This window comes from Limanda limanda, chromosome 7 (assembly GCF_963576545.1).
Source record: "Limanda limanda chromosome 7, fLimLim1.1, whole genome shotgun sequence".
Taxonomy (NCBI): domain Eukaryota; kingdom Metazoa; phylum Chordata; class Actinopteri; order Pleuronectiformes; family Pleuronectidae; genus Limanda; species Limanda limanda.
In genome coordinates, this window is record NC_083642.1 from 6,421,088 (window position 1) to 6,448,896 (window position 27,809).

At 43.5% G+C, this 27,809-nt stretch overlaps 2 protein-coding genes across 4 annotated transcripts; one reads left to right on the top strand and one right to left on the bottom strand.

Annotated features, from left to right (window-relative positions):
• The first annotated feature begins 1,573 nt into the window (after positions 1–1,573).
• On the top strand, positions 1,574–6,427 carry tnfrsf9a (tumor necrosis factor receptor superfamily, member 9a). Its single transcript, XM_061074297.1, has 7 exons — positions 1,574–1,937; positions 2,427–2,546; positions 2,641–2,778; positions 3,611–3,683; positions 3,771–3,874; positions 3,963–4,127; positions 4,263–6,427. The coding sequence occupies exons 1-7, from the start codon at positions 1,808–1,810 to the stop codon at positions 4,373–4,375; spliced, it is 843 nt and encodes a 280-aa protein (XP_060930280.1). The 5' UTR covers positions 1,574–1,807; the 3' UTR covers positions 4,376–6,427.
• Positions 6,384–27,809, bottom strand: ccdc187 (coiled-coil domain containing 187). Of its 3 annotated transcripts, XM_061074293.1 has the most exons (13): positions 27,533–27,809; positions 26,502–26,600; positions 20,389–20,451; positions 19,848–19,986; positions 19,482–19,572; positions 12,596–12,674; positions 10,079–11,416; positions 9,481–9,617; positions 9,320–9,394; positions 9,099–9,233; positions 8,341–8,435; positions 8,040–8,134; positions 6,384–7,770 (listed from the first exon to the last, which is right to left on the bottom strand). In XM_061074293.1, the coding sequence occupies exons 2-13, from the start codon at positions 26,548–26,550 to the stop codon at positions 7,622–7,624; spliced, it is 2,445 nt and encodes an 814-aa protein (XP_060930276.1). In that variant the 5' UTR covers positions 26,551–26,600; positions 27,533–27,809; the 3' UTR covers positions 6,384–7,621. The 3 variants fall into 3 exon arrangements, with proteins under 3 accessions (XP_060930276.1, XP_060930277.1, XP_060930278.1); XM_061074294.1 differs by lacking the exon at positions 20,389–20,451; XM_061074295.1 differs by lacking the exon at positions 10,079–11,416.

The window sequence follows — 27,809 nt, forward strand, 5'->3', positions numbered from 1 at the left end:
GTGGGCACACAAGGTTCTGACATCACTGTGTCTCGAGACGTGCGTCTGCTCGTAGAGTAGGTCGATCAATGGTTGCTTTTTAACTGATCTAAAGTTTAGCATTTCTTCAGCACCGGCTGGAGGTGAACCTGCGTCCATCATTCACAGGAGATCACACCAGGTCACCAGGGTTACAGAGAGCAGAAGACATTCAGGGTGGAGGAGTGGGAATGAAAAGTGGAGGATACCGAGCATGTTCAGCTCCAGGAAGCACACAGCTCTGTAATTAGGTTTCTAGTCCTGACTGGATGCCAGGTCATCGATATCCTCAAATAGCCTTGAAGAAGTCATCTTGATAAAAGGTCATTTATTGTCTCATCGTTACTCATCAACATAGCCGGGAAACTCCAGTTAACCTTGAACCCATTCCACTGAAGCTACTTAAATGTTTAATGACAATAATAACTTGAAAATTCCAAAAGATTATCATGTTTCACTTTTGATTTCAGTTTCCTTATGCTCCGGGCTTCCTCGTGGTTTCCTTTCACGGGGGGATGAAAAGACTTAATCACCAGACCAATAACAACAGGTGGTGAGGGCAAGGATGGGAATTTTTAAAACTTTTCTAAACAAGCTCATGACATGCCTGACTTGGGTGACTCAGCAGGATAAGTATTATTTGTGACCGGAAGCCTTCGTTGGAACTATAACAATGACCTTTGGATGTGCTTTGAGTGTCTATTGTTTATCGTTGAATGCCTCCTCTGATATAAAGATAGAGATTTCCACAGAAAGTCCGTCCCAACACGTTTAAGCTTTGTTCACTAAGCCACTCGATTCAAACTTGAATGCGGGTTCAAACTTGTCAAATTACATCAAATTAAACTGCAGTGAAGTTTAATTATAAGTTAAAGTACCGTTACTTTACCTTTGGTAACCTCAGCAACAGAAAAACAAATGTTGAGTTACATATGATGTCTGTTAAAGTATCAAAATTTAAAAGCATTTTCTCTGGGTTGGTTGCACTTTTCCAAAGAAGTTTAGTTCAGTGCTTAATCAACAACTGGCATTAGTGAAATGTGCAATTATTGATAAAGTAATTTAAATTTATAAAGTATATTTTAAAAAGTAATGGAACTGCAAATATACTTATTTTGATTTACACATTTGTGGAATGTTATCTTTGCCAGACACACCTTTGTGTTCTACAGTGGTGTAAAAGGATTAAACACTTTTACTTCTCCTAAATCTGGACAAGTTGGAACATGTGTAGCATGTCGCCGACGGCAACAAGACCATGTTGTATTATAAAGCTCTAAATAAGTACTTAATGGGGAAAACAGCTGTTTAAAAAAAATGAATATTATATTATATAATATTTAATATAGTTAAATAAAGCTCCATTTGTATAAGAATATCTCTCTATCTCTCTCTCTCCCTCCCTCTCTCTCTCTCTCTCTCTCTCTCTCTCTCTCTCTCTCTCTCTCTCTCTCTTTCTCTCTTTCTTTCAGACACGCCCACCTGGGGGATAAATGAAGGGTGAATAGAAAGCTCGGGGTTACTCATGTTTCTGAATGAGCAGGCTATAGCACAGAGATAATTTCTTTACGGGACATCACAGCCTAATGTATTTAGCTTAAGAATAATGTCAAGAAACTTAATGTATGTTTAGATTGAACGTGCAGATTTAAAGGAACAGAAAACTAGGAGCCATAAATAATAATAATAAGAAGAAGATAGCTGGGAAAGTTCTTGGATTGAAGTCCCTCACGATCTCCCTGAAGCCTGAGGAGCATCCTTGACTAAAGACGTGACGGCTGACATCAGAATGGCTGCGATCCTGCAGCTGATGGGTTTCTCTCTGCTCATGCAGGGATGTCTGAGCAGCGTTGGACACACGAGCTGCAAGACATGGTCCCAAGATGGAAATACTTTTTGCTGTCATGCCTGTCAACCAGGTAGGTCATCGAGATCTTGAGTTTTTTAAGACTCCACTGTAGATGTAGACCTAATATATTTATAGAATTGTCTGAGATAGCTGCTGTTTTAGTTGCATTTAAAAGGTTTAAAAATAGGGAAAGAACAACAAGACAGAGTTCCTTTCTTCAGAAAACCAGCTCTTATGAAATAATGTTACAAGTTGTGTGTGTGTGTGTAATAATAATTTATTCCAGTTCCTCTGTGGTGGTTTCCTGTCACCAAATTTAGTTTCTGTGGTTTTTCAGCTAATACCACAACAAAGAGAGAAGACAGGGATGATGCAACTGATTGATACTAATCAGGAGCAGTGACTTTCTACTGTTTAGTTCAAGTATCATTACGTGTTTTGTGTTTTTAAAGCTTTCCTGTGCCTGTATCTCATCGTTCATTACCATCGTGTTACCAGACCTGTTACATCATTGAAGGATCTAATCTCAGTGTGTGTGTGTGTGTGTGTGTGTTTGCAGGACACCGCATGGTCAACCGCTATGGTCCGACGCTGGGAGATCTTTGCACCCCTTGCGACTCCGGCACATTTACAACGGACCCTACAAAATTCAGTTGTGACCCGTGTACACAATGTGCAGGTATGTTAGTGTCACAACCACATTTTGTTTACAGCTTTACAATTTCCAAATCCTATATAAAACAATTTTTTTGTCCACGTCTCTGTGCGTTCAGGGGCTCAGGTGAACAAGGAAGTTTGCACCCCCACAACTGACACAAAGTGCGGCTGTAAAAAAGGACTTCTCTGTGGGGACGGCAGCTGTTCCTTCTGTATCACTAAGTGTGACAAAGGGGAGGAGCCCACAAAGGATCGTAAGTAGAAACTACAGTTATTATCATATATATATATTTATATATATCTCGTCATATATTGAATCTGGGATGGACTTGTGAGGTGGATTGTTTGAATGTAGGTTTGGATGTGTTCCGATTGTCTCGTTCAGTGTGTGATTCTCATGTGATGTGAAAGAGACGTGTATGTTGGACACTAGTGGGACTAGAAGACGTGTTTTCAGGTTGTCCATCTGTCCGTCTCATTCTGGTTGAACACGATATCTCAACATTGACTTGATTCGACTTTCGTGGTCAAGGTCACCGTGACCTCACAAACACCTTTTCTTTGCCCCGTGACCAATTAGAAATGCATCAATAGTACAAAGAAAACGCTTTACACAGAAAACATCAGGACGAGTACAATGCAGCATTTCAATATAAGTTTCTGAAATAAAAAACACTTTGTAAAACAAATAAAATCATTATAATTCATAACCGAGATCAACTTTGAGCATGTCATGCAAATCCAGTGAGTGAAAGAGTCCAAACAAAGAAAACATTATATGATAAGTAATTCAGGATTAAAACATTTTTATCTTTTAACCTCCAGAACGCCTTGAGGGAATCTTTTCACATCTAGCACAAATAGCAACTTCGACTGATTAGAATTTGGTGACCAAAGATAAAGGTCACATCTGGAAAAACAGTTATGCAAACTGAAACTGCACTGGTTGGCGGAGGCATTCACCTGCAGAGCGATATTCTTAGTTTTAACTCCTTTTAGAGCATGGATTGCCTTATTTTTTTCTATATTTTAACGTGTTCAAAATAAATGGATTAATAAATAAATGAATGGCGGCTGTCTCTACAGGTTCCTGCAGACCGTGTCGAAATGGAACTTTCAACGACCAGGGCCATCAGATGTGTAAACCCTGGACAATCAAGTGAGAAATGCTTTGCTCTTTTGCTGTTGATTTACTGACAATCTGAATCCACCAAATTCACTGATATATTTCTATGTTTTTCCACAGGTGTCCAAAGCCAGGTCAATATATTCTGGACCAGGGAACTACGATTTCTGACATCACGTGTGCCGAAGTGTCAGTGAGTCCAGTGCACACTCTCAGCCGCCCAGGTGAGGTTCCACTCTGTGCTCCTCAAGAAATCATTTTGGATCTGTTTTTTTCAGAGATCAGCTGTAATGTCTTGCTGTTCTGTTTCAGATACCACAGAGCACACATGGCCACTGGTCATATCTGTGGTGACCAGTTTAGCTCTGACCAGCTTCATCATCATCGTCATCCTCACTGCGACGATGAAACATGTCCAGAAAAGAAAGAAGACACAAAAGGCCGTCCCAGAGACTATGATAATCCGAACCCCCACAGGTAAACACGATATTGAATTATCGACCACGAAGACATTATTGTGTTTGTGCTAATTGAGTTATTGTGATTATACAGGATGTTTATTAAGTTGTTCAGAAACACCCACAAATATATGTTTTTGTTTTGTTTCTTTAGATCATCCGCTGCCACTCAGAGTCGTAGCAGTGGAGTGCAGTTATCACGAGGCCGAGCAGGAGGAAGGCGGCAGCTCAGAGACGCTGGTGACCAGGGACCAGCTCCTCCCATGAGAAGAAGCCATCAAGAACAAGATGGGATCCTTCTCTTTGCTCCTGCTGTGGTTCGGAGGTGAACAACCCGGCTATCTTTGAAAACATCTGTTACCTCAGCAGAGATCAAGGTCAAACATTTGCTCAATAATTAAACCAGGAAACAATTTACGACAGGAAATGTGCACATGGGAGGAAGGGGAATTCATCATGTTCACTGTGTTTCCCCCGTCAGTCAATCTTGAAAGCTTAGCTGTTCCTGATATAGTCGTGGAAAGTCTTTAATGTTTAGATTTAGACACCAGATAAAAGGTAAAACAACATGTTATAAAAACCAAAGGAGCAAAGAACCCAAGCAACTTTTTTTAAATTATTTTTTAACTACTTTCAAACAAAGTAGTTGGACTGTGTGGAATGAGTTTAAATGAATTGTATTACTGTGGTATTTAAGTGGGCAGAGTGTGAACGTACAGTGCAGGTGGGAGTTCTGAAGCTGAGCCCACACGTTCCAAAACAGAAGTGTGACTTCAGGGCTCCACCTACAGTTACTATACCTCCTGTTTACTGCTGATTCTGTACATGTATGTCTGTTACTTTGTAGCAGCAGCAGGACGATGCTGTTGATCAAGATTTTTATGGAAGAGGTTGTTTTGTTCGCTGTGGTTTGTTTAGTTTATTTTCTAAAATTGATGGGGACTTTATTTTGTGATAAACTGTGTAAATGATAAGAATGGCAGTCAGCAGGGAGCATTTCTCTGCTAAGGGCCAATGGAATTTTGATATTTATGTGGATCTACAACAAATGCCTTATTCTATCCAGAACAATTAGTTATTCTCTGAGAAATCAACAAAAGTGTTAAAAAACTCCAACTCTCAGTGTTAAAGACGGTGAAAAAGGATTCCTGCTCCCTCCTCTCGATTCGTGGGAGAGGCGTTGGACTAGTGGCAGAAACTTGGACTATGGGCAGAAAAGGTCTCTGGTTAGAAACAACAACAAAAAGACAAACCTGGATTGATCTGTCCAAAAATCCAAGAGGATTCTCCCTACCCTGTCTAGTGCCCTTGAGCAAGGCACCTTACTCCCCCAACATCTGCTCCCCGGGCGCCGTACATGGCTGCTCACTGCTCTGTGTGTCCTGCACCAGATGGGTTAAAAGCAGAGGTTAAATTTCCCTCCTTGCATGAGTGTGCTTGTGTTTGGGACAAATAAATGTATCTTAATCTTAATCTCTATCTTAATCTTAATCTTAATGCGTTCTTTCCTTACCCATAATGCATCCTTCTACCAAGTTTCGTGGAAATCTGTCTACCAGTTTCTGCGCATGCTTTATCTGGAGCTAATGATGGCCACATTGAAGGAACAAGGAACTACAGAAAGTCCATTAGAGGGACTTTCAGCTTTTGTGAATTAGTAATCCTCAATCACGTAAAGCACCGGGGACTCCACAGAATGCAAATCAACACAGCTTGTCATTAGTGAGTCACTTGTTTAAAGTCCAGCTTTACACTAAACAAGCTGGAGCTCGTCCAACCTTTCAATCGGGACGTCCCAAGTACACAAGTTTGAGATTCCTTTTAAGTGAGTCGTCCTCTTAATGACACACATTTGACAAACTAATTATAGGCGCTCATTAAATGAGATCGAGTTTCAATCGTCACGTAGAAACCTCCCACCCCACCCCGACCTTTTCTTCTCTGAGACACAGCAGGCTTGAATGGAAAAGTTGTGCAACACGCTGCCTGGGCTTGTGATGAACTTGTAATCGCGATGAGTCACAGCCAGAGCGCCACGTCAGGTGGAAGACCACAGACCTCAGGTGAACGTCACCAGTCAACCAGCAAAACAGCTGACGCACTTTATTTCACCCCCCCGCTCCTGGAATTAATGTTACACACGTCTGTAAATGTATCTTTCTGCCTTATCACGTTTGTTTATATTACTTGTTTTTCTATTATATGCATCTTTTCATTATTATCTATGAACACCGGTTTACACTGTGCTACATTATACATTCATGACATTGTACTGTTTTGAAACAGCCAATAAAAATATTTTATTATTTGTTGTTGTACAGTCGCATTCATTGTGGTCCACTACACAGAGTGGTACATTTCATTTGTAAAGAATAAAAAAACTGAAAGAAAAGAAACTGGTGTTCTAAATGTGGGAATAAAATGAACATTATACAAACAAACCAACTACAGAGCTGTTGTGTGTGTAAAAAATCGAATCCTTCTCGTGTCCTGCAGGTCTGGACTGATACAAAAATCCTCCTAAGAAAATATACAAACCATGCTCTGGATACTGTACCGATTAATCTAAGCCTAAAGTACCACATACACGTTTTTTTTGGAGTTTTCAAATGCATCTCTTGACCTCAGGGGTGTGATCATGTGACCTGGTGTCAGTGTAAAAAATCCGTCACACGATAACAAGCGGTCGGATGTGTGGGGAAACCAGGGTCATCTTGAAAATGTCCAAAATAGCTGCTAACCTTTGTGCTTAGATTACTTTGCTGAATACATAATGATCCCAGAGATCGAACATCCGTCCTCTCAGGTTGGGTTATATTTACATTTTGATAAAACAATGCACCGTGACATAAAATGATGACAGTTGTAATATGTGTTTCCGTATTTAAATAATGATTAAATAAGTTCATGTGATTGTCGTAGTGCTTCTGCAGACACAGCAGGAGTCTGGTCAAACTGCTCTGAAACAAAGCTTCGAAAACCCCCCACTCAGTTTATCAGACTAACTTCTTGTTTACTCCTCTTGGTAAAGTGAACAACTCAGGGTTTGTCCTGTACAGTCAGACATCGCTCAACTGAAGGTGAGGAAGTTACCTCTGATTCAACCTTGGTTATTTCCTCTGTGTCTTTCTTGTGGAAAATGAATCATGTACACGCTGCTGCTCTTTAAACACATATAAACAAAGAGGACATTTTGGATGCTGACAACACAGTCACACAGGATACAAATATAAAATGTTATACTGTTTAAATTAAACACGCAACACTGATGAATTCAAACAATACTTCAATAAGCCTCAGTTTTCCCTTTGATAATCGTAAAGGCTTGAGTCCAAAGTGTTGTCACTGTTCACTCAATCAAGGACTTTTCTTAAAATGTCACTTCTCTGGTCTAAAGTGCTAATGGGAGTGGCCAGTCAACTCTTTTAACCTCAAAGTAATGGGATCGTGAGAACGGATATTTAGTGCTATGAGATATATTTTCAATCCATCAATCCGACTCTGTGCTGGACATCACTGCTGCTTGCAGTTTTCCTTCTTCTCTTTTGGTTTCGAGTGCGTTGATTTCTCGGGCTGCCGCTTGGTGGGCGGGATGAACGCTGGCTCCACCAGGAAGCCGTTTAAGCCGGGATGCGGCACAGGAAGTGACTGACACGCCGGACCTGTCCACGGAGGAAAAGGATTGTGAGTATCAATCAATCAATCAATCAAATTGTATTTGTATAGCCCATATTCACAAATCACAATTCGTCTCATAGGGCTTTAACATGGTGTGACATCCTCTGTCCTTAACCCTCAGCAAGAGTCAGGAAAAACGACTAAAAACCCTTTTACCGGTAAAAATACGTAGAAACCTCAGAGAGACACATGTGAGGTATCCAGCTGTTGATTGAACATTATCATGTCAAGTGGCTCTGACCCTGATAAGTACCAGTTTGTTCCACTTGGAGGCGCTCCGTGTCCTGCCTCCGGGCCTGGAAGGTCGGGTCCAGCTCCTCTGCGATGTTCCTGATCTGCTGGGCCGGGCTGTGGACGCAGCAGTAACACTTCAGCACACACAGTATCAGGTTTATACAAACCAGTGCAGTGACTGGGCGGATTGTTTGGTCTGTGGGTGCAGACTCAACACTGCACTTCCTGTGGCCTTTAACAACAGTGAATCTGATAAAATGAACGATTCTGGAGATGTGTCTGCCACATGTAGACGTGTGTGTTTATGTAGGAGCAATTACAGTAAAGTGGCGCTGGGACTGGGCGGCTGGTTCTCCGGGCAGCAGTCGTCCGTGGGGGAAGGAAGTCCCTCGGAGTCCAGTCTCTCTCGCTGGACCTGGGATAGAGAGCACAAAGGAGTCCTGACTCATTTCATCGGCTTCTTTAGAAAATTAAAACAAAACTTCTGACTACAGCAGCAAAAGGGCACAAACGTCAAATATCGTAAAGTGGATCTTTCAAAAGACGTGCATGACACTGGGATGTCAAACCTTTACCCAGGGTTCACACACATTTTGACCAATGGATGACTTTTCCATGACTTTTCAATAACTTTAAACCAAATTTCCATGACCGAACATTTTGTGAAATCTCAATGTATACATGAAAAATTGACAACATTTAGTATTTAAGCTAACAATGAGAATTCCAAACCATACAGTATACATTATATGACACAAATGAATGAGAGACAATAGTTTGATTGAGGTCTTAGTCTGTTGTAACCCATGGTGTGTACTTTTCCATTTGTAGCCAAGCCTGGTTAAATCTACACTTCCCTGGCATAGTGCATTAACCGGCCTGCTTATATTTTGAGCGTATTTCTTTTAAAAGCATATGAATTATTTCAAATTCAGCAATGAACGACTGGACATAACAAATTTCCATGAATTCTCCAAAGCACTTGGGATTCAAGCACTTTTCCCGGCCTGGAAAGACACATTTTACAATTCCATGACTTCTCCAGGTTTTTCATGACCGTAGGAACCCTAACCTTTACCTGTCTCTCTCTTGCCGATCGTCTGTCATGGTGACTGATCATCGATCTGTGCTCACGCCACGACCCCGGCCCTTCCAGCTCACGCGATCGGCGCTTCGACTTGACTTCCTGCTTCTGCATGAAACGTGCGATTTCCTACAACACAGCAAAGCGTCATTCCACAGGCGCATGTTAAACACGAGAGACATGGATGCAGCAGACGTGTCGGATCCCAGTCGTACCTCGTCCTGCGCCACTTGTGCTACCCTGAAGTCTCCCTGTGGGTAGGGACCACGTGGAGGAGGGGGTTGGGAGTTCTGTGAGAACAAGACGATTAATGTCAGAAAAACACATCATCCATCCTTCCTCCTTTGCTCGTAAATCACAGTGAGTCACGACGAACCCTTGGATCACTCATCCTCCTCAGCAGCTTGTCCTCTTCTTCCTGCAGCTTGCGGGCGAGTTCCTCATCCCTCAGGACCTGCTGCAGCTCCCCAAGGTTCAGGCTCGTTTCACTCGGATCCGGTTGCAGTGACACACCTGAGAACCGGGGTTTCACAACATCAGAGATCAAACATGCAAATCCCAAAAACCACAGAGTGAGTTGGATGAAAAACAGCGTACAAATAATACAAAACCAATCAGTGGTGAGTCATCCCGGTGACATTTGAATCACACCGATAAGAGAAGATAACAGCGTGTGAAGGCACGTTTCTCAACTGTTTTTGAGAAACACAACAGATTCCTGAGTGTTTACCCTGTCACTACATCAAGACTGATGATGAAGATGAAGGATGAAGGTGAAGGGGAAAGCACACACTGAAGATGATCTCAGGGCTAGAGGGAAAATCAAAAGATACACACAAGGCAAACGTCCCACTTCAAGTGAAGAGACCCCAAATCACCAATAGAGCCAAATTTTGTCCAGATCAGAAGCTGATTGAGAGGAAACGAGTGGAACACAGAGAGGAAGTTTCCCTCAGGCAGATCCGAGGTGTTACCTTCTGCCTCGTGCCTTGACCTGTCCATGGAGGAGGCCCCGGTGCTGCTGAGGCTGAGGCTACGCTGTGGGGTTCGTCGGGGGGGCCACTCCGCCCTCCCTTCCTCCTCCCGCACCTCCTCCGAGCTCAACCTTCGTTCCGTGGTCGTGTGCCGAGGCCGGCGTTCACTCGCTGTCCTCTTGACCCTGGAATCATTCACATTCCTCCCTCTCGCCTCGTCATGCTCGCTCCACCTTCTACTTCCTCCACTTTCCCCTCTCGCCAGATTGGAGTCTCTGCTGCTGATCTCGTAAACCTCTCCACCACGCTCCCCGGTGTCACAGCGCCCGTCCGGGTCTTCTCTGTGATCTCTCCCGCTGTTCTCCCGGTGTGACGATATCCTCCTCTTCCTGATGTCTCCATGGAAACTGTGCCTGGTGGTGGCCGCCCTCTGGAAGGCTCTCTGATGTGGTTGGGAGCTGCAGCAGGAGACCTCGCTCCCTTGAAGCACCTGGCTCTCTCGGCTTTGAGGGCCGATCTGCAGCGGCACCCCGTTGGCGCCGACCTTCACGGCCACGCCCCTCTCCCTGAGGACCTGGCCCAGCATCTCCCAGACTTGTCCGCTTCCGTCCGGCTGCCTGTGAGAGTTCCTGGCGTCCTCCTGGAAGTGGACACGTCTGTCTGGGTTGTCCCTTTGGCTCCAGGTCCTGGCCAGGTCTCGGTTGCCGTGTCTGCTCCGGTCAGGTAATCGGACGGATTCACTGCGGCTGCATCGCCTCTCTCTCCCCTCGACCGACCCGGAGTCTCTATCCTGATCCCCGGCCCTGTGCCATCGCTCATAATCCTCTCTGTGGCTCCTCTCCTGCTGCCGACTCCCATTCCTCCTCTTCTCTCTGTCATAAAGTTCATTGTCATAATAATCCCCTTCCCCTCTCTCCTGGCTCCAGCCTCTGAAGCTGCTGCGTGAGCTAAGACTTCTGAAGTTTCTCTCTTGTGGATAGCGTGAAGCGGCCCGGTGTTGAGGGGGGGCTGTGTTTATTCTTCTACTGGGTCTCTGGGACCAGTTGGAGAGCTGGGCAGAGAAAACTGTGTCTGATTCCTCGGAGTCTTCGCTCAAAGCTTCTCTCAACTCTTCCCTGATTGGCCTAATGGAATCTGCGTGTCCTTGATTTGACCCTGAAGTTCTGCTTCCCCGAGCTACTGGTCCCCAGTGGGAGGCAGCCCGAGTCACAGTTAGGTCTGAATGGTTGTGAGAGGTAGAATACTGCCACCTCGTGTTGGAAGATGAGCACTGCTCCCCTCCTTGGCCGCTGAGTGTGTGCTGGTGTGAGGCCGGCAGAGCAGAGTCACCGGCGCTGTCTTTAGTAAAGCCAAGACATGCAAACACAAAAGCAGGGAGGGTGGGTGAGGATGTCAGGGGGGGGGGCAGTAGACAAGTGCAGTTAATGATGAGGTAACATTTAGCATTAAAAACAGTGTATTATATATATATATATAAATGTTTAAAACACAACTGAGGCTTTCAAATACATGGATAGAATAACAGCTACATGTTATATGCATGCAACACCTCATGCAGATGACAATATCATGCTATAGCTACTTAGGGGATGTTTTTGTTCATGCTGTTATAATATCTGTGAATATTATATCTCCAAATACAACAGTAGTAAAAAGTAGCAGTGGATTAAAGCTTTGTTAGGGAGAAAGTGAGCCAGTAAAAACAAATATTCCACTCATACAACACACATTTTGATTCAGATACAGATTCTCTGTGTCTCTGATACTGCTGAAAGTACCAGGTCGGGCAAAGACGAGTGCTTTAATCTATGTATTGGTCAAACACCAGGTCTTTAAAGTATATTAGTTTCACCCAGATAAATGCATTTTTCTCTTTTTATGGAAATAACTTCTTCTTCTTCGCTGCTCCAAATCAGTAGTTGCGCTGCGCTGCCACTGATTTCAGACCAGCGAACAGGAAGTGATTTCCAGATGTGTAGCCAGAGCTGTAAAATGTCAGTTAGGCTGGAAAGTCCCACAAGATGAAACAAACACGTGCACCATGTGTAGGACTTCAGTTCCGAGCAATGTAAAATGATAAATTGTTGTGTTGCCAACATTCATTCAGTTGTGTTTCTTTGTTTTCAGCTTGGACGACCAGACTAGATAATAACTCCATTATCTGTATGTATTTGTTTTTCAAAGGGTTTAAACCTGAACCAGGCCAAACAGCAGCGATAGCATCACTTCAATAAAAAGTTAATATAAAAACAGCTGTTTAAATATGTAATACAAGTTTTATTAACTAAACTGGTATGAGATTGTTAATCACTATTGGCCACAATGCAAATTCCAGGTATCAGAAAGGGAAAAATGGAATTGGAACATCTGTAATGATGTGTAATGACATCTTCTGATGTGAAAAAACTAAATATTTATATATACAAATATTGTAAATAAATGTTTATCATGTTGGGTTTCCACATTAACACAAAGGCAATAAAACACTCATGGAAATGATGACAGTTGAATCTGTACCTTGGCTGCGGCCCTCCTGCCCTCGGCTCCTCGCTCTGATCCTCTGCTCCTCCTCCTCCTGCATCCTCTTAGCTATTTCCTGTGGAGACAAGGCAGAGCTGATTGCTTCTTTAGGTAGTAAATCACAATGAGTGACCACATAGGAAATCATGTTGAACTGGGATCACAGGGAGATGGAGCTGTTCTGTCAAAGAGGCAAATAAACACAGAGATATACGACCGATCATCGAAGAGCAGGAGGAAAATTGCCAACTACCTTCAAATTAGACTGTAAATTTACAGCCTCACAATCCTGGAATTCATCATGATATCATGTTGACGTTTTTACAAAAGTCAGTGAAGAGCTCAGCCATTCGTTAACTCGACTGCCAGAAGTAGACAGAATTGGCAGTTTCCAACCAGCAGGTGGCAGCATGACACACTGAGTGAAACCGAAAGCCACCGAACAGGAGCCAGTGACTCATTAAAGTGGAAAAGTCTTTAGGAAACTTCTAAACATTTTTAGCCACCATGGTTTCGCTTTTCTGTTCTGCTCATTCCACGTGGTGAAGCAGAGAGAATCGCTCATTTAGAAACTGCTTTGATTCATTTCTTCTGCCTCTTCTGATTTGATCGGAACAACAACACAGAATCCAGCCCTGGACTCAGGAGCAGAAACATGCCAACAGAGGCCGGTCACCGGGACTGTTTCTCCTGAAGTAACACCTTGTCACTGAGGAATGCCTGCTCCCACCAGAGCTGTGATATGCGTCTGTTCCCTGAGGCAGAGCCCCCCCCACCCACGTCCCTGTGCCACTTTTCTAAGAAAGGCCAGGACTAATTATGTTCTCTACAAATCAGCGAAATTCTCCCGGTGCATCTTATGAAATCCCTCTCCGAACACGGCATTTGCATCATAAATCAACACTAAAAGCCAACGCAGCTCATTTTGCTTCACAATCAGGGGCAGGCACGTCGGCCACTTTGCCAGCATCAGCGGATAATTAGCAGCTTGCCATGGCAGGTTAGGTGCTGAGTGCCACGGGGATCTGGCATTTAAAACCTGCACAGCCTCACGCCTTCTGTTCCTGTGATTAAAGGCACGATCTGCAGGGAGGCAAATATTTAATCAACACCTCTGATCAGCCCGTCATTAAGAAGGTAAGTTAATGGGAGCGTTAATAGGTCATCACTCGCTCCGAACATCAACACTCGTAAAAAGGAAATGATGAGAACCACACAGGAAGAGATGCATTAAGTGGCTCGACTCTTAACTCAGCAGGTAAATGAGGCTTCGTCTTTAAACAGAGGCATATAGTCAATAGGGGTGGGAATTGGCAAAAATGTGACGATTCAATAGTATTGCGATATTTGGGCTACGATTCAATAGTATTGCGATTCTGCGATATGTTGCGATACTGCAAGTATTGCGATTCGATTCTGCGATATACTGCGATTCATGTCCCCCATATTATTCAAAGGCATTACAAAAAATGAGGAAAATAAGACTGCTCAACTCACTTTAAATGTCACATTTAATTCTGTGAACAACATTGTCTCCTACTTATTAACTGAAGTGCAAAAACTAAGAAAGGGTAGTGCAAAAACTTTGTTCTTGAACATTCAGGACACAGGACCTTTGTAATTATTTACTGAATAGGAGACCTCTCACATGAACACTGACCTCCATCATATAAATAAGAGTAACCTAGAGCTTCAATCAAATTGAGACCTGCAAGGTCATGACCCAAAATGTTAAATTCATTTGGGAATATTGGCATTTTTGTTCAGAAAAAGGAGTTGGTGAACATGCTCAGATGTTAAAGTGCTCCTCTGGGCCGTTACTATATCTCCTGCAGTGGAGAACATCCTTTCATACACACTAGGTATCTTTTAAACTCTGAAACTCTCCTCGTCATGCTTTGCCAGCAAGGGGCTGTTACATATATAATTGTAAATATTGCAATACTTTGTGCTACAGTATCGATATAATCGCGGGCGCAAAATATCGCGATACTGAACAGAATCGATTTTCTCCCCCACCACTAATAGTCAAGTGCCCAAAGTTTCCTCAGGGCTCAAATCAGCCTATGAAAAAAATAAATGTTTATATTTATGTCTGTATATGACAAGGTAAATACAGTTAGTATAAATTACCCACAACATTTCCAGTTTATTCCCGTTAATTCCCGTATATTCCCGTTAATTCCCATGGAAAGTTTCCAACATTGAATATTCCAGGAATTTTGCAACCCTAAGAACAGGAAGAGATGTATTCACCAGCCGTGTGATGCATTAAGTGGCTCGACTCTTAACTCAGCAGGTAAATGAGGCTTCGTCTTTAATCTGAGTGGAGACGCCTCGTGTGGGTTTCAAACCCAAAACCACTTTAATGTTGATGAATGAAACCCACAGCCTCTCGGACCTCACATCCTCCAAACAAGGAGCTTTTATGAGCCCGGCCATGGCAGCCTCCTTCCCCCCCGACAGAGGAAACTGCAGGGTGAAGGAAAATATTATGCTGGAGCCGCCTTGTGACGCACTGGGCCAGCTGGGGAGTTACACAGCTCAGCTCTTCACTTCTACTGGTGGGCAGTCAGTGGGGGGGGGGGGGTCTGTGAAGCAACTGAAGTGAGGGAAATGCACATGTGCGCTGTAAAAAGAAAATGTACAGGGACTTAAAAATAAAGTTTTGGAGGGGTTGGGCTTCTGTGTGGACAACAGGGGGGAAGAGATTGATGGAAACCATCTGCTTTCCCTGTTGTGTTTGCGTTGCAAGAGGAATCGGTTTTGTACACATTAACACAAAATTTAAAGAAACCACAATAAAGGATATATATGGAAAGCGTACATGTGATTATATCACTTTGAGCAATATGCTATAATTATCATGCTAATATTAACACACTGATAACATGCTGATATTGAGCAGGAGTAAAGCTTTACTTTTTAACGGTTCATCAATTCATCTGCATTAAGGCTCCATTATGCTTCTACGTATCTGTGTCGCGGAGAGGGACGCACGGATACCACGGACTCTTTTTGATTTATGCTTTTCCGAAGACCGTCCGTCTGAAAACAATTCACCGCCAAACAGTAGGTGGCGCAACGGAAGACGAGCTCAGAGAAGCCTACCCCATTTCTGGGAAGAAGAAGTCCACGTGTGTTTATTTACCTCTGTCGGCTTGCCTCCCACACACTGAACCATGGCAACTAACAGACAGAGGCCACTAGACGCTCTTCAATGTTGCTATCCATATTCGTATCGTAGTTGTGTTTGGATTTTAACGTGGCCGTCTTATGATATACGGAAGAAAATCGGAAGTTTGAGGTCCGGAAATGTGAAATCCGGAAATGACGTCGTACGGAAATGATGTCGTTAGCGGACCAATCACAGCCCAGGCCTGTCCGTAGGCTATCCGAAATATCCACGGATAGTTAGAAAAATCAGAGGTGCACGAAAAGCTCTCCGAGGCGCTCGGAGAGGGCGTTCCACGGCGGAGAGGGCGGTCCTATCTGTCCGTATCCGTAAAAACGGAGAAGCATAAATCGGCCTTTAGTTCATCACTGTCGGGAGGGATTTCCTATTTTCAGTGTCTTTAATGTACAGAAGGAAATGAGTGTTGATGGGTGTGATCTGTTTGTCGGCAGGTGATTCGTCACAGGGACAGAACCTGTTGTCGGTCATAAAGAGGCAGCGATATTAAAATGAGGCCGTTTCACAGCCAGTTAGAAAGTCCTCGTAGGAGCTTTAAATCAAACTCATTCATCAAGTCTCCTGATTAAACTCGGCACTTAGAGTTTAACGCCACACGTCTCCTGCAGAAAGTGCATCGTTAAGGTTTTACACGTGTTGATTATGCACATCGGGCTCCACACGAGTACGTTCCGTGTGAAGTCGTCCATGCAGCCGGGGGTCCATGACGACAGACCGCCACAGAAACTGCTCCAGCCCCCCCACCCGGGTGTGGGAAGCTGACAGGTTGTGTCTCTGTTCAACAGCTGAATTTGCTCATGGACTTTACTCAAAAACAGTTTCTTCCCCCTCGCCGTCTCACTTCTGAACAGCCACCCCACTGTTGCACTGTGCAATAACCCTGGATCTGTATAATAACCACTGTAAAATTACTCCCGGAATTATATTTTATTATGATTATATTTATTTAATTCACCCCTACTGTATCATACTGCTTAATATTTATCCCTGCACTTCTTTTCTTTCTTTTTCCTAGACCATTGTACTGTTTGTGTTTGTATTGTTTTGTTTTGTGATGTGTATTCTGTGCAAGCACATTGAGAGCCACTTCTCCATGTCAAATCCCTTGTTTGTGTAAACTTACTTGGCCAATAAAACCTGATTCTGATCAGAGGATCAGAGCAGCACTTTGCAGCAACAGGCCGTTCACCACGGACTCTGTTCTTCATCGGAAAGAGCGAAGTGAAGCATATGATCCCCCCCCCACTAGCTGATAATTAAAATATGCACAATTATGTCCTGAGTGCATTTGCACCATCGTGTCATGAATCTACCTTCGCACGTTCCCATTTTCAGCTTTGCGCACCGTGTAACTAACTTTCTACAGACGTCAGATAATCCATTACACACATTTCTGTTGCATGAATCACAGTAATGAGTCTAAAACTAGGTTTTTTGGATTAAACCAATTTCGTTGCCACGGAAATAGTAACTGGGAAACAAAATACATCAATGCCACTTTCTTCGTCTGGAATCAGGAGGAACTGATCAACTAAAACTAACATGTGTGAGTATCAGATACTTTAAAGTCACTTTGGTGTCGTCCCTGTTTCTTTTTCATGACGGCATTCTGCTAAATTTGGATTTGTTCACTCAGTGTCCTGCTCGGCTCCGGTTACCGACGGCAACACGACACCCACGGGGGAGGATTTGTTCCCCTTCCAGGAGCAAATCCCTCAAAATATTTCTCCTTACAAACTTTTGTCTGAGTCGTCTTATCACTTGGGCCAACAGAGTTAGAGCTGTAAATTTAGAAATGATAAAATGAGCAACCGGTAAAGGAACGCTGATTTTCAAAACTTCTCTACAACACTGGAGCATAAAATCAAAAACCGGTTTGAAAATAAAAATATTATTTCTTTCTTTTCTTTTGGTTAACCTCCCAGAGATTAACTCCTGGATCTTGTTGGACATGTTTAGGGGACTGATATTAATGAGTGTGTGCAAACTGGTGCAGATCCACATAAAAAAATCCAGATCTAGTGAATTTAAATGTGGTTTCATGAGGCGGACTGTTTGGCCTTTGCAGAGTTTATTGATCGTATCAAACGATGTCTTGCTTGATGGTTGACTATGAATTTCCTCTCGTAGTCTAAAAATATGCCTGGATAATGTTCTGTGTGTTAAATGTGGCTAACCTCCGAGCCAATAGCAGATAGTATGCAGGGGTATGGGGGGTGTTAGCTGACAAGCCTCTTTTCTATCCATAAAAAGATTTGGATGTTGTGCAAAGGAAAGGGTGATGCAATAAATGTTGGTTTTGAAGTATTCAGGTACGGGCTGATCAGCAACTTGTGTCCAAAGAGGAGAAAACTTCATCAAATATCTTCACGCATCATTGAAACCTCTTTTTTGTGAGACTGCTTTCGGTTTGCCAAGTATGAGCGAACAGGACCATGTGTGTACTGAGAGACACACAGAGCTTCATGCAAACACTGATGGCTTCAGATTGCAACATCCAAAAGATTTATAGGACTTAGTGCAGATCCAGATGATGTCAGAGACTTCAGGATCCGTCTGAGCATTTTAGATTCCTGCAACACATATGTCCGACACATGTGTTCCCTCCAGGACGGCTGTGAATCAGAGATCCTCTGTCAATATAAATGTTGACACAATAAGTTGCATGTTTTATTATCAGTCTTTCAGACAACAGGGTCCCTTAAGGCCGGCGCGTGCTTCTGCGTTTTCACGGGCCCGGAAGTGTAAGAGCCCTTCCGGGCCCCTTACGTGCTATCGTAGCCCTTCTTACGTGCTTACGTGCGTCGCCCAATTTTTCTAACTAGACGGCAAAGCTCCGCAAGCGTCACGGAGCCGGCAAGGCTTTGATTGGTTTGCTAACTACATAATTTCCGGAGTCGCATTTCCGGTTCATGCCCGGAAACCACGGAAGATTTAGAAGAACGAATATGGACCAAATAGAAGAGCACTTGGCAGAAGAGATCCGAAGCTATGACCACTAGTATAACCCGTCACTGACCGGCGGATTTGTCCGCCAGAAAAAGGCTCTGAGGAGCAGTCGCGGCGATGTAAATAAACCGCTCTTCTTCGTGCCACACACGAAGAAGAGCCGACTTCGACAATAAACATTACTCCGCCTAGTGGTCTGGCAGGGAATTGCATGGCAACACGTGCAACGCTTGGAAAACCATGAATGACAATCCTGCGTCACAACTGAGTGAAAAGCCGCAGACGCATGCAGAAGCATGCAGCGGCCTTTAATTTTTCCCGAGTTTGCCTTTAGCGTTAGAAGAAGCAGCAGGAGATTCTCCAGTCAGACAACAGGAAATTCTGTGGATCACTCGGACAAGGGCTGGTGCAACATGCAGGAGGGAGGACTCATGTAAATTCTGCTGCAGGGATCAAGTGATTTGTTTACAGCACATCCACACTGGCGTTGACCCTTTATCACCAAAAGCTCTAGAATCTCTTGTCTTTCCAAGTTCACATATTCGTCGGCGTCTTTTACTTATATTGCATCTTTCTTTTCTAGTTATGCATCCACAACCTTCCAGACGACATCCGGCTGTGTTCTCACGTGGCCTCATTCTGACATTATGAGGAGTTATTAATAAGGGGTGACACAGCCCCTCTGGATGATTTCTATAATATCTGTGTATGTCTGAAAGCAGCTGTAGTGTCTGGACTCACCTCATCATCCTGTTCCCTTCTGTGAGCCTCCTCAGCACAGCGCTGGAGCTCCTCCTGAATGATCCGGGCGTACTCCAGGTCCTGCTCCTCTCTACGGGACAGTGAGGGTCAGAAGGAAGAGCCTCGTTATTGTTCTTAATTACTGATTCAACTCCTAACACACGATGACACACATTCTTAAAGCAGAACTGAAGCATTTAATCGTTGCAATTAAAAACATCAAGACTCTGTAAACATGCTGTCAACTCTCCAAAGGACACTGAAGCCCAATAGATATGTACCATCAGTATAAGGACAGTGTATGGATAGTTTAGCAGCTTTATGAGTGGTGTGACAGTGTGAGGAGTTCCAGGAGGAGGGACCCACAGTTGTCTGGAAGCCTGTCGGAGGTCGGCACTCTGCTGGGCTCGATGATCCTCCTCCTCATCCTGCAGCCTCTTGGCCACACGGATGTCGTTCTGCACCAGCTGGTTCTTCTGGACGTTGGTGGTGTAGTACTGCTCAACTAATGGGGGGGCAGAGACAAAAAAGAAAGGTTACGCAAATATAAAATGTGTGGCAATAAAGGTGCGATCAGGATTATAGGAATTGTCAGACCAGAGAACTTTTAAAGTATCCAAAAAACAGAGAGGGATCCTTCACATGCGGCTAATTCTGAGGTTTCTATGTTTCTATGGTTTCTATAGTTTTTCCTTTCTCTTGGGACTGTGAATATTGGCTGTACAAATCAAATTTGTTTGATTGATTGATTGATATTGTAAATCTGCTATTTGTATAGATGCTGAAGTATAAATCCAACTCTTGCACTGGATAACTAAAGATGAAGCCCCACAACACAGAAGGTGGCGACTCAGTGATACAGACGTTCACTCCACAGAGACACAAGGCAGCTGAACATGGTACTTACTCTCCTGCTCCTGCAGGTTGTGTGCCAACGCTCCATCCTCCAGAACGGCAAAACCCTGGCACACTGAAACCACAGGACACAGGAGCAGCAGTTCAGTGACCAAATCAAACAAGAGTGGAAGGAGGATACAAGCGTTTAATAAAGTGGGAAGAAAAGAAAATTAACGGTTCTTTAAAGCTCCGTATAGAACCAGAGTTGGTTCTTTAGATGGTGTGAAAACAGAAACGCTTTGTAGAGCAGTGCTGTCTAAAAGGAAACAGTAAGATGAGTCCTGGTTGTGTTGATTGCTGTTTATACAACACAGACAATGACAGGGAGCTTTAAAACAAACCAGATGTCGCTCTGGCATGAATCCACTATACACTGGCATCCACATATTTCTCAAAGCTCATCACCTCTAACCAGCACAAACTGGTTTCTTATTCAAAACCACTGGTTTGTTGACCCAGGTCCTTCTGGTGCCACAATTAATTCAAATGATGAAAATGTGAGATTTACTCACAAACAGTTATTATTCCTCTGGGTGTGTTTCACGTTATTTTAAGATGACTAATGTCCAAAACATTATTCTGATCATTCTGACTATATCAACAATAAACAACTTAATCAGGTTTCTGACAGCAACTCAGTAAGTGTAGTCAATGATATCCTGATGAAGACGGATACTGTTGCTGCTGTTATTGTCTTTGTTGTTGTCTTTAACAAAATGCACCAGCGTTCCAGAGCAACACACAAGTGGCCACAGTACTAACCATCTTCCCAAAGTTGCAGAATTCAGTAGCTGCTACAAGTCGACTTGATTCTAACAAAAACAATAATTTGGTTTAAGACAGAGTCTTTAAATATATATATATGCACGCTAGTATGAAAATAAATTGATCTTTAAAAGCCTTGTTGAAAAGGTATTTGAAGGAGGAGGCAGGTATTTCACCATGATGCTGACTCTCACTACCAAATGAACATGCAAAGTTTAGGCGCCACCTCCTGCAAACATTTACACTGGGAAGTGCAGTTGGCACAAATGTATGCAGAGTAAATCCAGAGGCTTTGACAGAGATCTCTCCGTACACCAGATCTGTCTGCTCCTCCATATCCAGTCCTTCTGTCTTTCCTCTCCCATGATCCCACAGTCTGGCCAGCTGCTGCATGAGGTCGTAAAACATATCGGTTTCATGTCATTAACCCTCTCTGAGCCTTGTCCTCGTTTGTCAGAAAGCTGACAAAGACATAAACACAAGGCAGCGATTATGGAATTATCCAGAGAAAGAATTCCCTTCCAAAAGTGTGAAGTCAAACAAAGAGATTCAGTATAAAACCTCCGTGGCAGAATGTCGTGAACCCACAGTTTATATTTGTCTCTACGGTGGATTTAATAGCTGTAGCGTTTGTGGACTGTTCCTCTCATCACCGAACAAGCCGAGTGTTTGCAGTCGTCTTTGAGGAGCGTCTGCAGCTTCACTCGACGTGTGTGTGTTTTACAGGATGTCAAACAAACTGAAAAGTTACTGGAGAGAAAACAAACAAAGACGGACAGCGGCACCGGGGCCCAGCTGTTTGTCTCCACTTCCCGGATTCCCGCACCGAGAACAGACAAAACCTCAACTCTCTCTCTCTCTCACACGTTCTCCATCAGGGAGCCCGGGACGTCTGTCCTCGCCCACTGAGCTGCTGTCAAACACCGAGAGACGGAGAGAAGACGGCGTTCAGCGGGAAAAGCCTCCATGTCTGAGCCCAATTAAAAACACCTGTCCGACTAATCCCCCCTCGCTGATCCAGACCGAGTCACATCTGTGGACACGAGCGCCATGTTCACATCCATGTGCCAAATGCTCCGGATACTCGAGTTTCCAGTTTACGAGCTGACACACAGAAATGACAAATGTTATTTATAATAGCCCGTTAAAGTTCTTTAACACTAGCTGGAGAAAACTCGGACGCATTTCATACTGCTGGGACACCTTAAGCTACTTCAAATGCTTGAGACATAAATAAAGCTTAATCCTATATATCCAACACTACTGTTTTTGCCTAAAATGCACCAAGGATATAAATAGCAAGGATTAAAAGTAAAAACACCATTATGAGCTTAGTAAAGACAGAATTAAAGGCTGAGCTGTTGCAATAGGTCGTACAGATGTAAGTTATTTAAACTGCATTAAAACTGTTTATGTTTGCTGACATGTGCCGATATGAGAACTTGTGCTTATTTTCTTGGTTTCAGTTCTATACATTTGGTTGTTTTTGAGATTTGTTACAAAGTTTACGGTTAAACTGCAAAATATCAAGTCTCAGTTATATATCTTTGGGTTTGGTAAATCCATTCCAAACACAGTAAATCCCAAATAGGACTTGTGTGGTAGAGCCGTAAAAGCAGATATGATCTCCTGTCTGAACCCTGTGCACGAACACCTGCTGTCACTGGAAAGGAGGAACAACAGCTACCCATATTCCTTCTCAGTTTGTTTTCTTCAGATTTTACAACAAGCCCATTAACAAAGAATCCTTGAGATCAGGAGACGAGCAAAGACGCTGGAAGTTCACTTACTAGCGGGAGGAGCACTGGGAGGTGTCATGGAGGCTGAGGAGGAGTGGGAAGCCTCAAGGTTCATTATCAGAGGGAAGCATTGACCTCAGAGTCGAGAGAACAGTTGTGACTATATGAAAACACGCAAAACACATTTGCTTTTGTGATAAGTAACAAACACACTTAGCGTTTCTTGATCCCTATCTTGTCTCTTTTTTCCCCTCCTCTGTTTCATCGCTGCTGAACCTTACATGAACCACGAGAGCCGGCTCTAAACAATGAAAACGCTAAATTCACAACATTTACAGAATGGATTGTGAGTTGATGTAACCAGTCAAACTGAGGATGTCTCGTCTTTGTCCTGGTCTGTAAACACGTCTGAGAACAACGTGACATAACTCTGTCTCTCAGACTCACTTCTCCAAATCCTCAAAATGGAGAAGAAGAAGAAAAAAAAAGCTTCCTGCTGAGCATAAGTCAGCGGGTTTGTTTCGGTTTACTGGGTTCAACAGTCAAAGGTCAAGGAAATCACCTCGAGGCCATTGAAAGGTTCCATTTACACCAGAATGTCCCATAAGTCCCCAGTCCAGAGTCAACCCAGACCAAGACAGACATGCATTACAACTTACACCTGTTGAGGAGATTAAGAGACTATCTACTAACTGGATCTCCACCCCGTCTGGTTCCAGTCTGTCAATGAGGAGGGATTAAGTCAAATCGTTCGGTTTTAAGCCTAAAGGACAAATTCACGGCTCAAAACACGAAACTACTCTAAAGTCTGTTTGAGAGGAGAAGTGGTGAAAAATGACAAGTCTCCTCTGTTTGAAGGAGAGAGAGAGAGTGTGTGTGTGTGTGTGTGTGTGTGTCTGTGGGTGTGTCTGCATTGTGGCTTAACTTGTTTTTCCAAAACTCCTTTAAACTATGGCCACCTTACATTTCTTTGGGAGGGACAAGGAGTCTGTGCTATTCTGACTGCTGAACAGGTTTGAAAGAGGGCGTGAGGCCGACTCTCTAAAACCAGAGCGGGTCCAGACTGAGTGTTGTTTCATAATCGTACAGAAACTCTGACTTTAAGCTGCTTAATAAGGACACCGAAAAAGATCCTGTGTGTCTTTCCTAAGAGGATAGTGAATAGAAGATCCAGGAATTGGACGAAGCATTTGAACACGTAAAGCTAAAGTGCAATGTGTGTGTGTGTGCGTGTGTGTGTGTGTGAGGGGTGGGGGGCTAGGACTTTCTATGAAAGAGTGAAAAAAGCAACAAGAGCCACTAGATCAAATCTCAGAATATTAGCATCCACCCGCTCCCAGTATGTAAAGCAGCAGTGTTTCCCAGCAGTGCGTGCGGACCGGCTCTGGAAAGAAGAGGATATTACGAAGCAGGAAACCGTGACCTGAGTGACCTCGGAGACTAAACTGCAAAAACAAAGTGGATTTAAATGCCTCTGCTCCCCTCGTTGTTGTTGGTTAAAAATCTATATGTGACTATTATTCTTATTTCAGGTGATGTAAATTTGGAAAAACTCCCACCAACATTATAAAAACTGACTTCCAATCAGCTAAAATAAAAATTACGAAGCGTGAGGGAGCAGCAGAGATGTTTCTTCTGTTTCACTTCCACTCGTAGAGCAGCGGTGGCAAGTGCCTCCCAAACAAAGAAACTGGCGAAAGGAGAGAATGACAAGGGGTCTATTTTCAGCCAAAAATCCCCATCGACCGCCCACGCGCTCTTTCTCCCTCTCTCCTCCTCCTCCTTCTCCTCTCTGCTTTTTGTTTTGCACAATATTTCAACCGTAAAGTTTCGGTCCATCCTCCTGCTCTCTCTGCTGCATTGGAAACTAGGTGGACTGGGCCGGGCCGCTCGTGAACCGGACTGTGTTGCCAAGGAGAACAAAGAGAGGTGAGGGGCAATGGGACTCTGGGTCAGTTGGTGAGAGTGAGATTGGGAACGAGGGAAAGAAGGGCAGACGGGGGGGGGGCGGGGGAATTCCTCTGGGAGCTGCATTCCCTCGGAACATCAGGCTATATCAGGAGCAACCAGAGGAGGGACAAAACAGGAACTGATAAGAGGGGGTGAAGTGAAAACAAAGAAAGTCGACTTGGCCCCGGGGGAGGCTGGGATGAGGAGGAGAGTGAAGGAGGAGAAGAACACGAGGAGCAGCAGCTCTTAGGGAAATGGAATCATAAACACAGACAACTGCCCGTTATGGAAACAACCCCAGACTCTCGATGACACACTTTGACAAACGTGACACATGAAAGTACAACAACGAGTGAAAAAATGACTGATTTACAGACAGCGATTGTCTCAATGAGGCAGTTTCTCCAGCTGGTGTCACCGTCTTTGTTTGTGCACAGCGTCCTGCTCAATAAAGCATGGAAATGCAAAGCTGCACACTGCGCCCTTTGTGTGTGTGTGTGGAAACAAGAGTGGAGTGCTGAGTTATCTCCCCTGATAAAAGACTCAGAGACCTATTTCCATCCCGTTCATTAGCGGGTACACGCTGAAGACTGAGTCAACGGTCCGCAGCCGGGACGCAGCTGACACATTCCTACCTGAGAGGGTTTTCATTAAACTGATTTAAAGCTGCAGTTTAACAACAATAAGACAATTCTGTGTCTGAATATGTGCTTTTTTTTTTATCACCAGCAGAGTTTTGCAGCTGGTTTTTGGTCCTCTCTCTAAACGATCTGTAGCAAGTATTTACATCGCAAGTCAGACTGTTTCTAACTTGACTTATGTCGCGGTGCAAGTTTCCATCTGGAGTTGTTGCACTTTCTTCTCCCAGACATCACGGATCATAAACATCCGTCTCCTTCCTTGCTCTTATCTGCACCTTGTACACCAGACCTGTCTATGATGAGAAACATCTCTGTGCAGCTGGAGGAGCTGGAGCCCGACCGATATCGATTCATTTGGGGTGTCCGATGCCAGTATAAGGAGTCAGAAATAAATAATTTACTCATAAATATACTTTCATTGTTTAAATGGCTGCAGTTACAGTTTAATCACAATTTAGAAATAATTACAAATAAAAATAAAACACAAATATAACCAAATATATGGATTTTTTTTTTCAAATATAAGGAAAATGTAAATCTAAATACATATTTTCAAAAGGTTTTCAAAAGTGCTGCTACCGATCCATCTGTGAAAGTCTCATATTGGCTGATTTCATTGGCAAAGCTCCAGACTGATCCTGAGTCAGCTGCGTTTAGTCAAAACACAAGCTGTATCAAACCGCTTCTTATCAGAGCTGAACCCTGAAGAATAGAAGTCAAGCACAAGCACACAAGGTCAAAAGTAGAGCGGCCATCTGGTGCCAATGTCAGTTGTTCATAACACAAAAGGAAGAGATGGGAAGTCGTCATATTTGCTCTCGAGTGTGCGGCTGACATCTCTGTGTTTAGTATCATCTGTGTTGAAACACTGAATCTCCACCGGCTTCATGTCTGTGGTTCAGTGGCTGAACCTGACCTCTGACCTTCCTGTGCAGGGACTTAAACCCCCCCAGAAAAAGAGCGTGTACGGTAGGACACACATTTCACACAACCTGTGGGATGCATGGTGAAACTCCCCACGCTCTTACCTTCCTGGACACGTGGGAGGTTGGACTGGTCGATCTCCAGCTCTGCCATCGCTGTCCCGGTGCTGTCACTGCCTCATGGTGAAGCTGATACACAAGAGCCTGAGAAGAGAGAGGAAGTTCATGTGAAGCAAAATGAAGAAGGACCGAAACCACCGAGCTACACAAAGAGACATTAAGTGAGAAGAGCAGGGAGACAAAACAATAACAAGTCATTCTGTGTGAAATCATCACACTCGTGGGTTTTACTGTCACTAATTTTAACGATTTGCTCATGGGAGAAATCCCACAATTTAATGTGTCTCACATCCTAATTAAAGGCGATATGAGCTCAGGAAGTTTGAACTTTTACGTAACTTTGATTTGTCATATCTCCTTAAATATGGCTCACAGAGAAATTATTCTCATATCGTGTTTAACATAAGGTTGAACAGAAAAATCTACATTTTAAGTGAGCTCATGACTCTCTACCTCTCCTCTCCCGCCCACACGTCCACCCACACTGAGTCTGGTTCTACCCGAGGTCGCTAAGTGTTTGTTGGGTTCCTCTGTAATTGTGTAAAGTCTCTACCTCATTACGCAAAGTGCAGAGAGAAAGTTGTGATTTGGCACAAAACAAACAAAACTGCAGTAAGTTTATTCTGTGGTTTTAGAGTCATTGCTGAAATACAGATCATATTTTATACAAATAAAGTTTATTATCATGATTATTTCGTATAATTATTAGCAATTTTGTCTTTATAACATCTTGGGACACATCATGCAGCTCTATTACTGATCGTTCAGTGTCTTTCAGTTAATTAAATGTTAGTTAAATAGTTATTGACACAAATAAATAACACCTTTGGGTTAAAACAATATAAAACTTCATATACTAAACAAGCAAACATTATAAAGTTCGATTCCTACATTAAATTGATATAAAGTATCTAGTGTCAGAACCAGTGACATTAACAACAACAAGCTGCATTAACACATAAACTATAGATACATTAAAACACTTAGAGTTAAATCAACACTGTTTTCAAACCTACCTGTTCCAGCTGCCCACGCACCGCACTGTGGTGTTATATGCACCCACAGGGACACACACAGACACATAGACACACAACAGACTATTCAACAGGCGTCCGTCTGTGTTGTCTTCCTCAGTCTCACTTTCCCTCTTCCTCCTCCTCCTCTTCCTCCCCTTCTTCTTCCTCTCTATCTCTGAGTCGGATTCTCCTCAAACAAACGTCTCGGTCTCTTTCTCTCTTCTGAACTTTGGATTCGAGTCGCTACAGAGAAACAAAAAGATCTGCAGGCGGACGG

Coding starts and splice junctions, on each gene's coding strand:
- ccdc187 (XM_061074293.1), bottom strand. CDS start 26,550: ATGGCAGAGCTGGAGATCGACCAGTCCAACCTCCCACGTGTCCAGGAA. Junction 9,618..10,078: donor GTCAAGGCACGAGGCAGAAG/GTAACACCTCGG, acceptor CCCGGTTCTCAG/GTGTGTCACTGCAACCGGAT. Junction 7,771..8,039: donor CCTCCAAGTGGAACAAACTG/GTACTTATCAGG, acceptor CTCCGTGGACAG/GTCCGGCGTGTCAGTCACTT.
- tnfrsf9a (XM_061074297.1), top strand. CDS start 1,808: ATGGCTGCGATCCTGCAGCTGATGGGTTTCTCTCTGCTCATGCAGGGA. Junction 2,547..2,640: donor CCCGTGTACACAATGTGCAG/GTATGTTAGTGT, acceptor CTGTGCGTTCAG/GGGCTCAGGTGAACAAGGAA. Junction 2,779..3,610: donor GGAGGAGCCCACAAAGGATC/GTAAGTAGAAAC, acceptor CTGTCTCTACAG/GTTCCTGCAGACCGTGTCGA.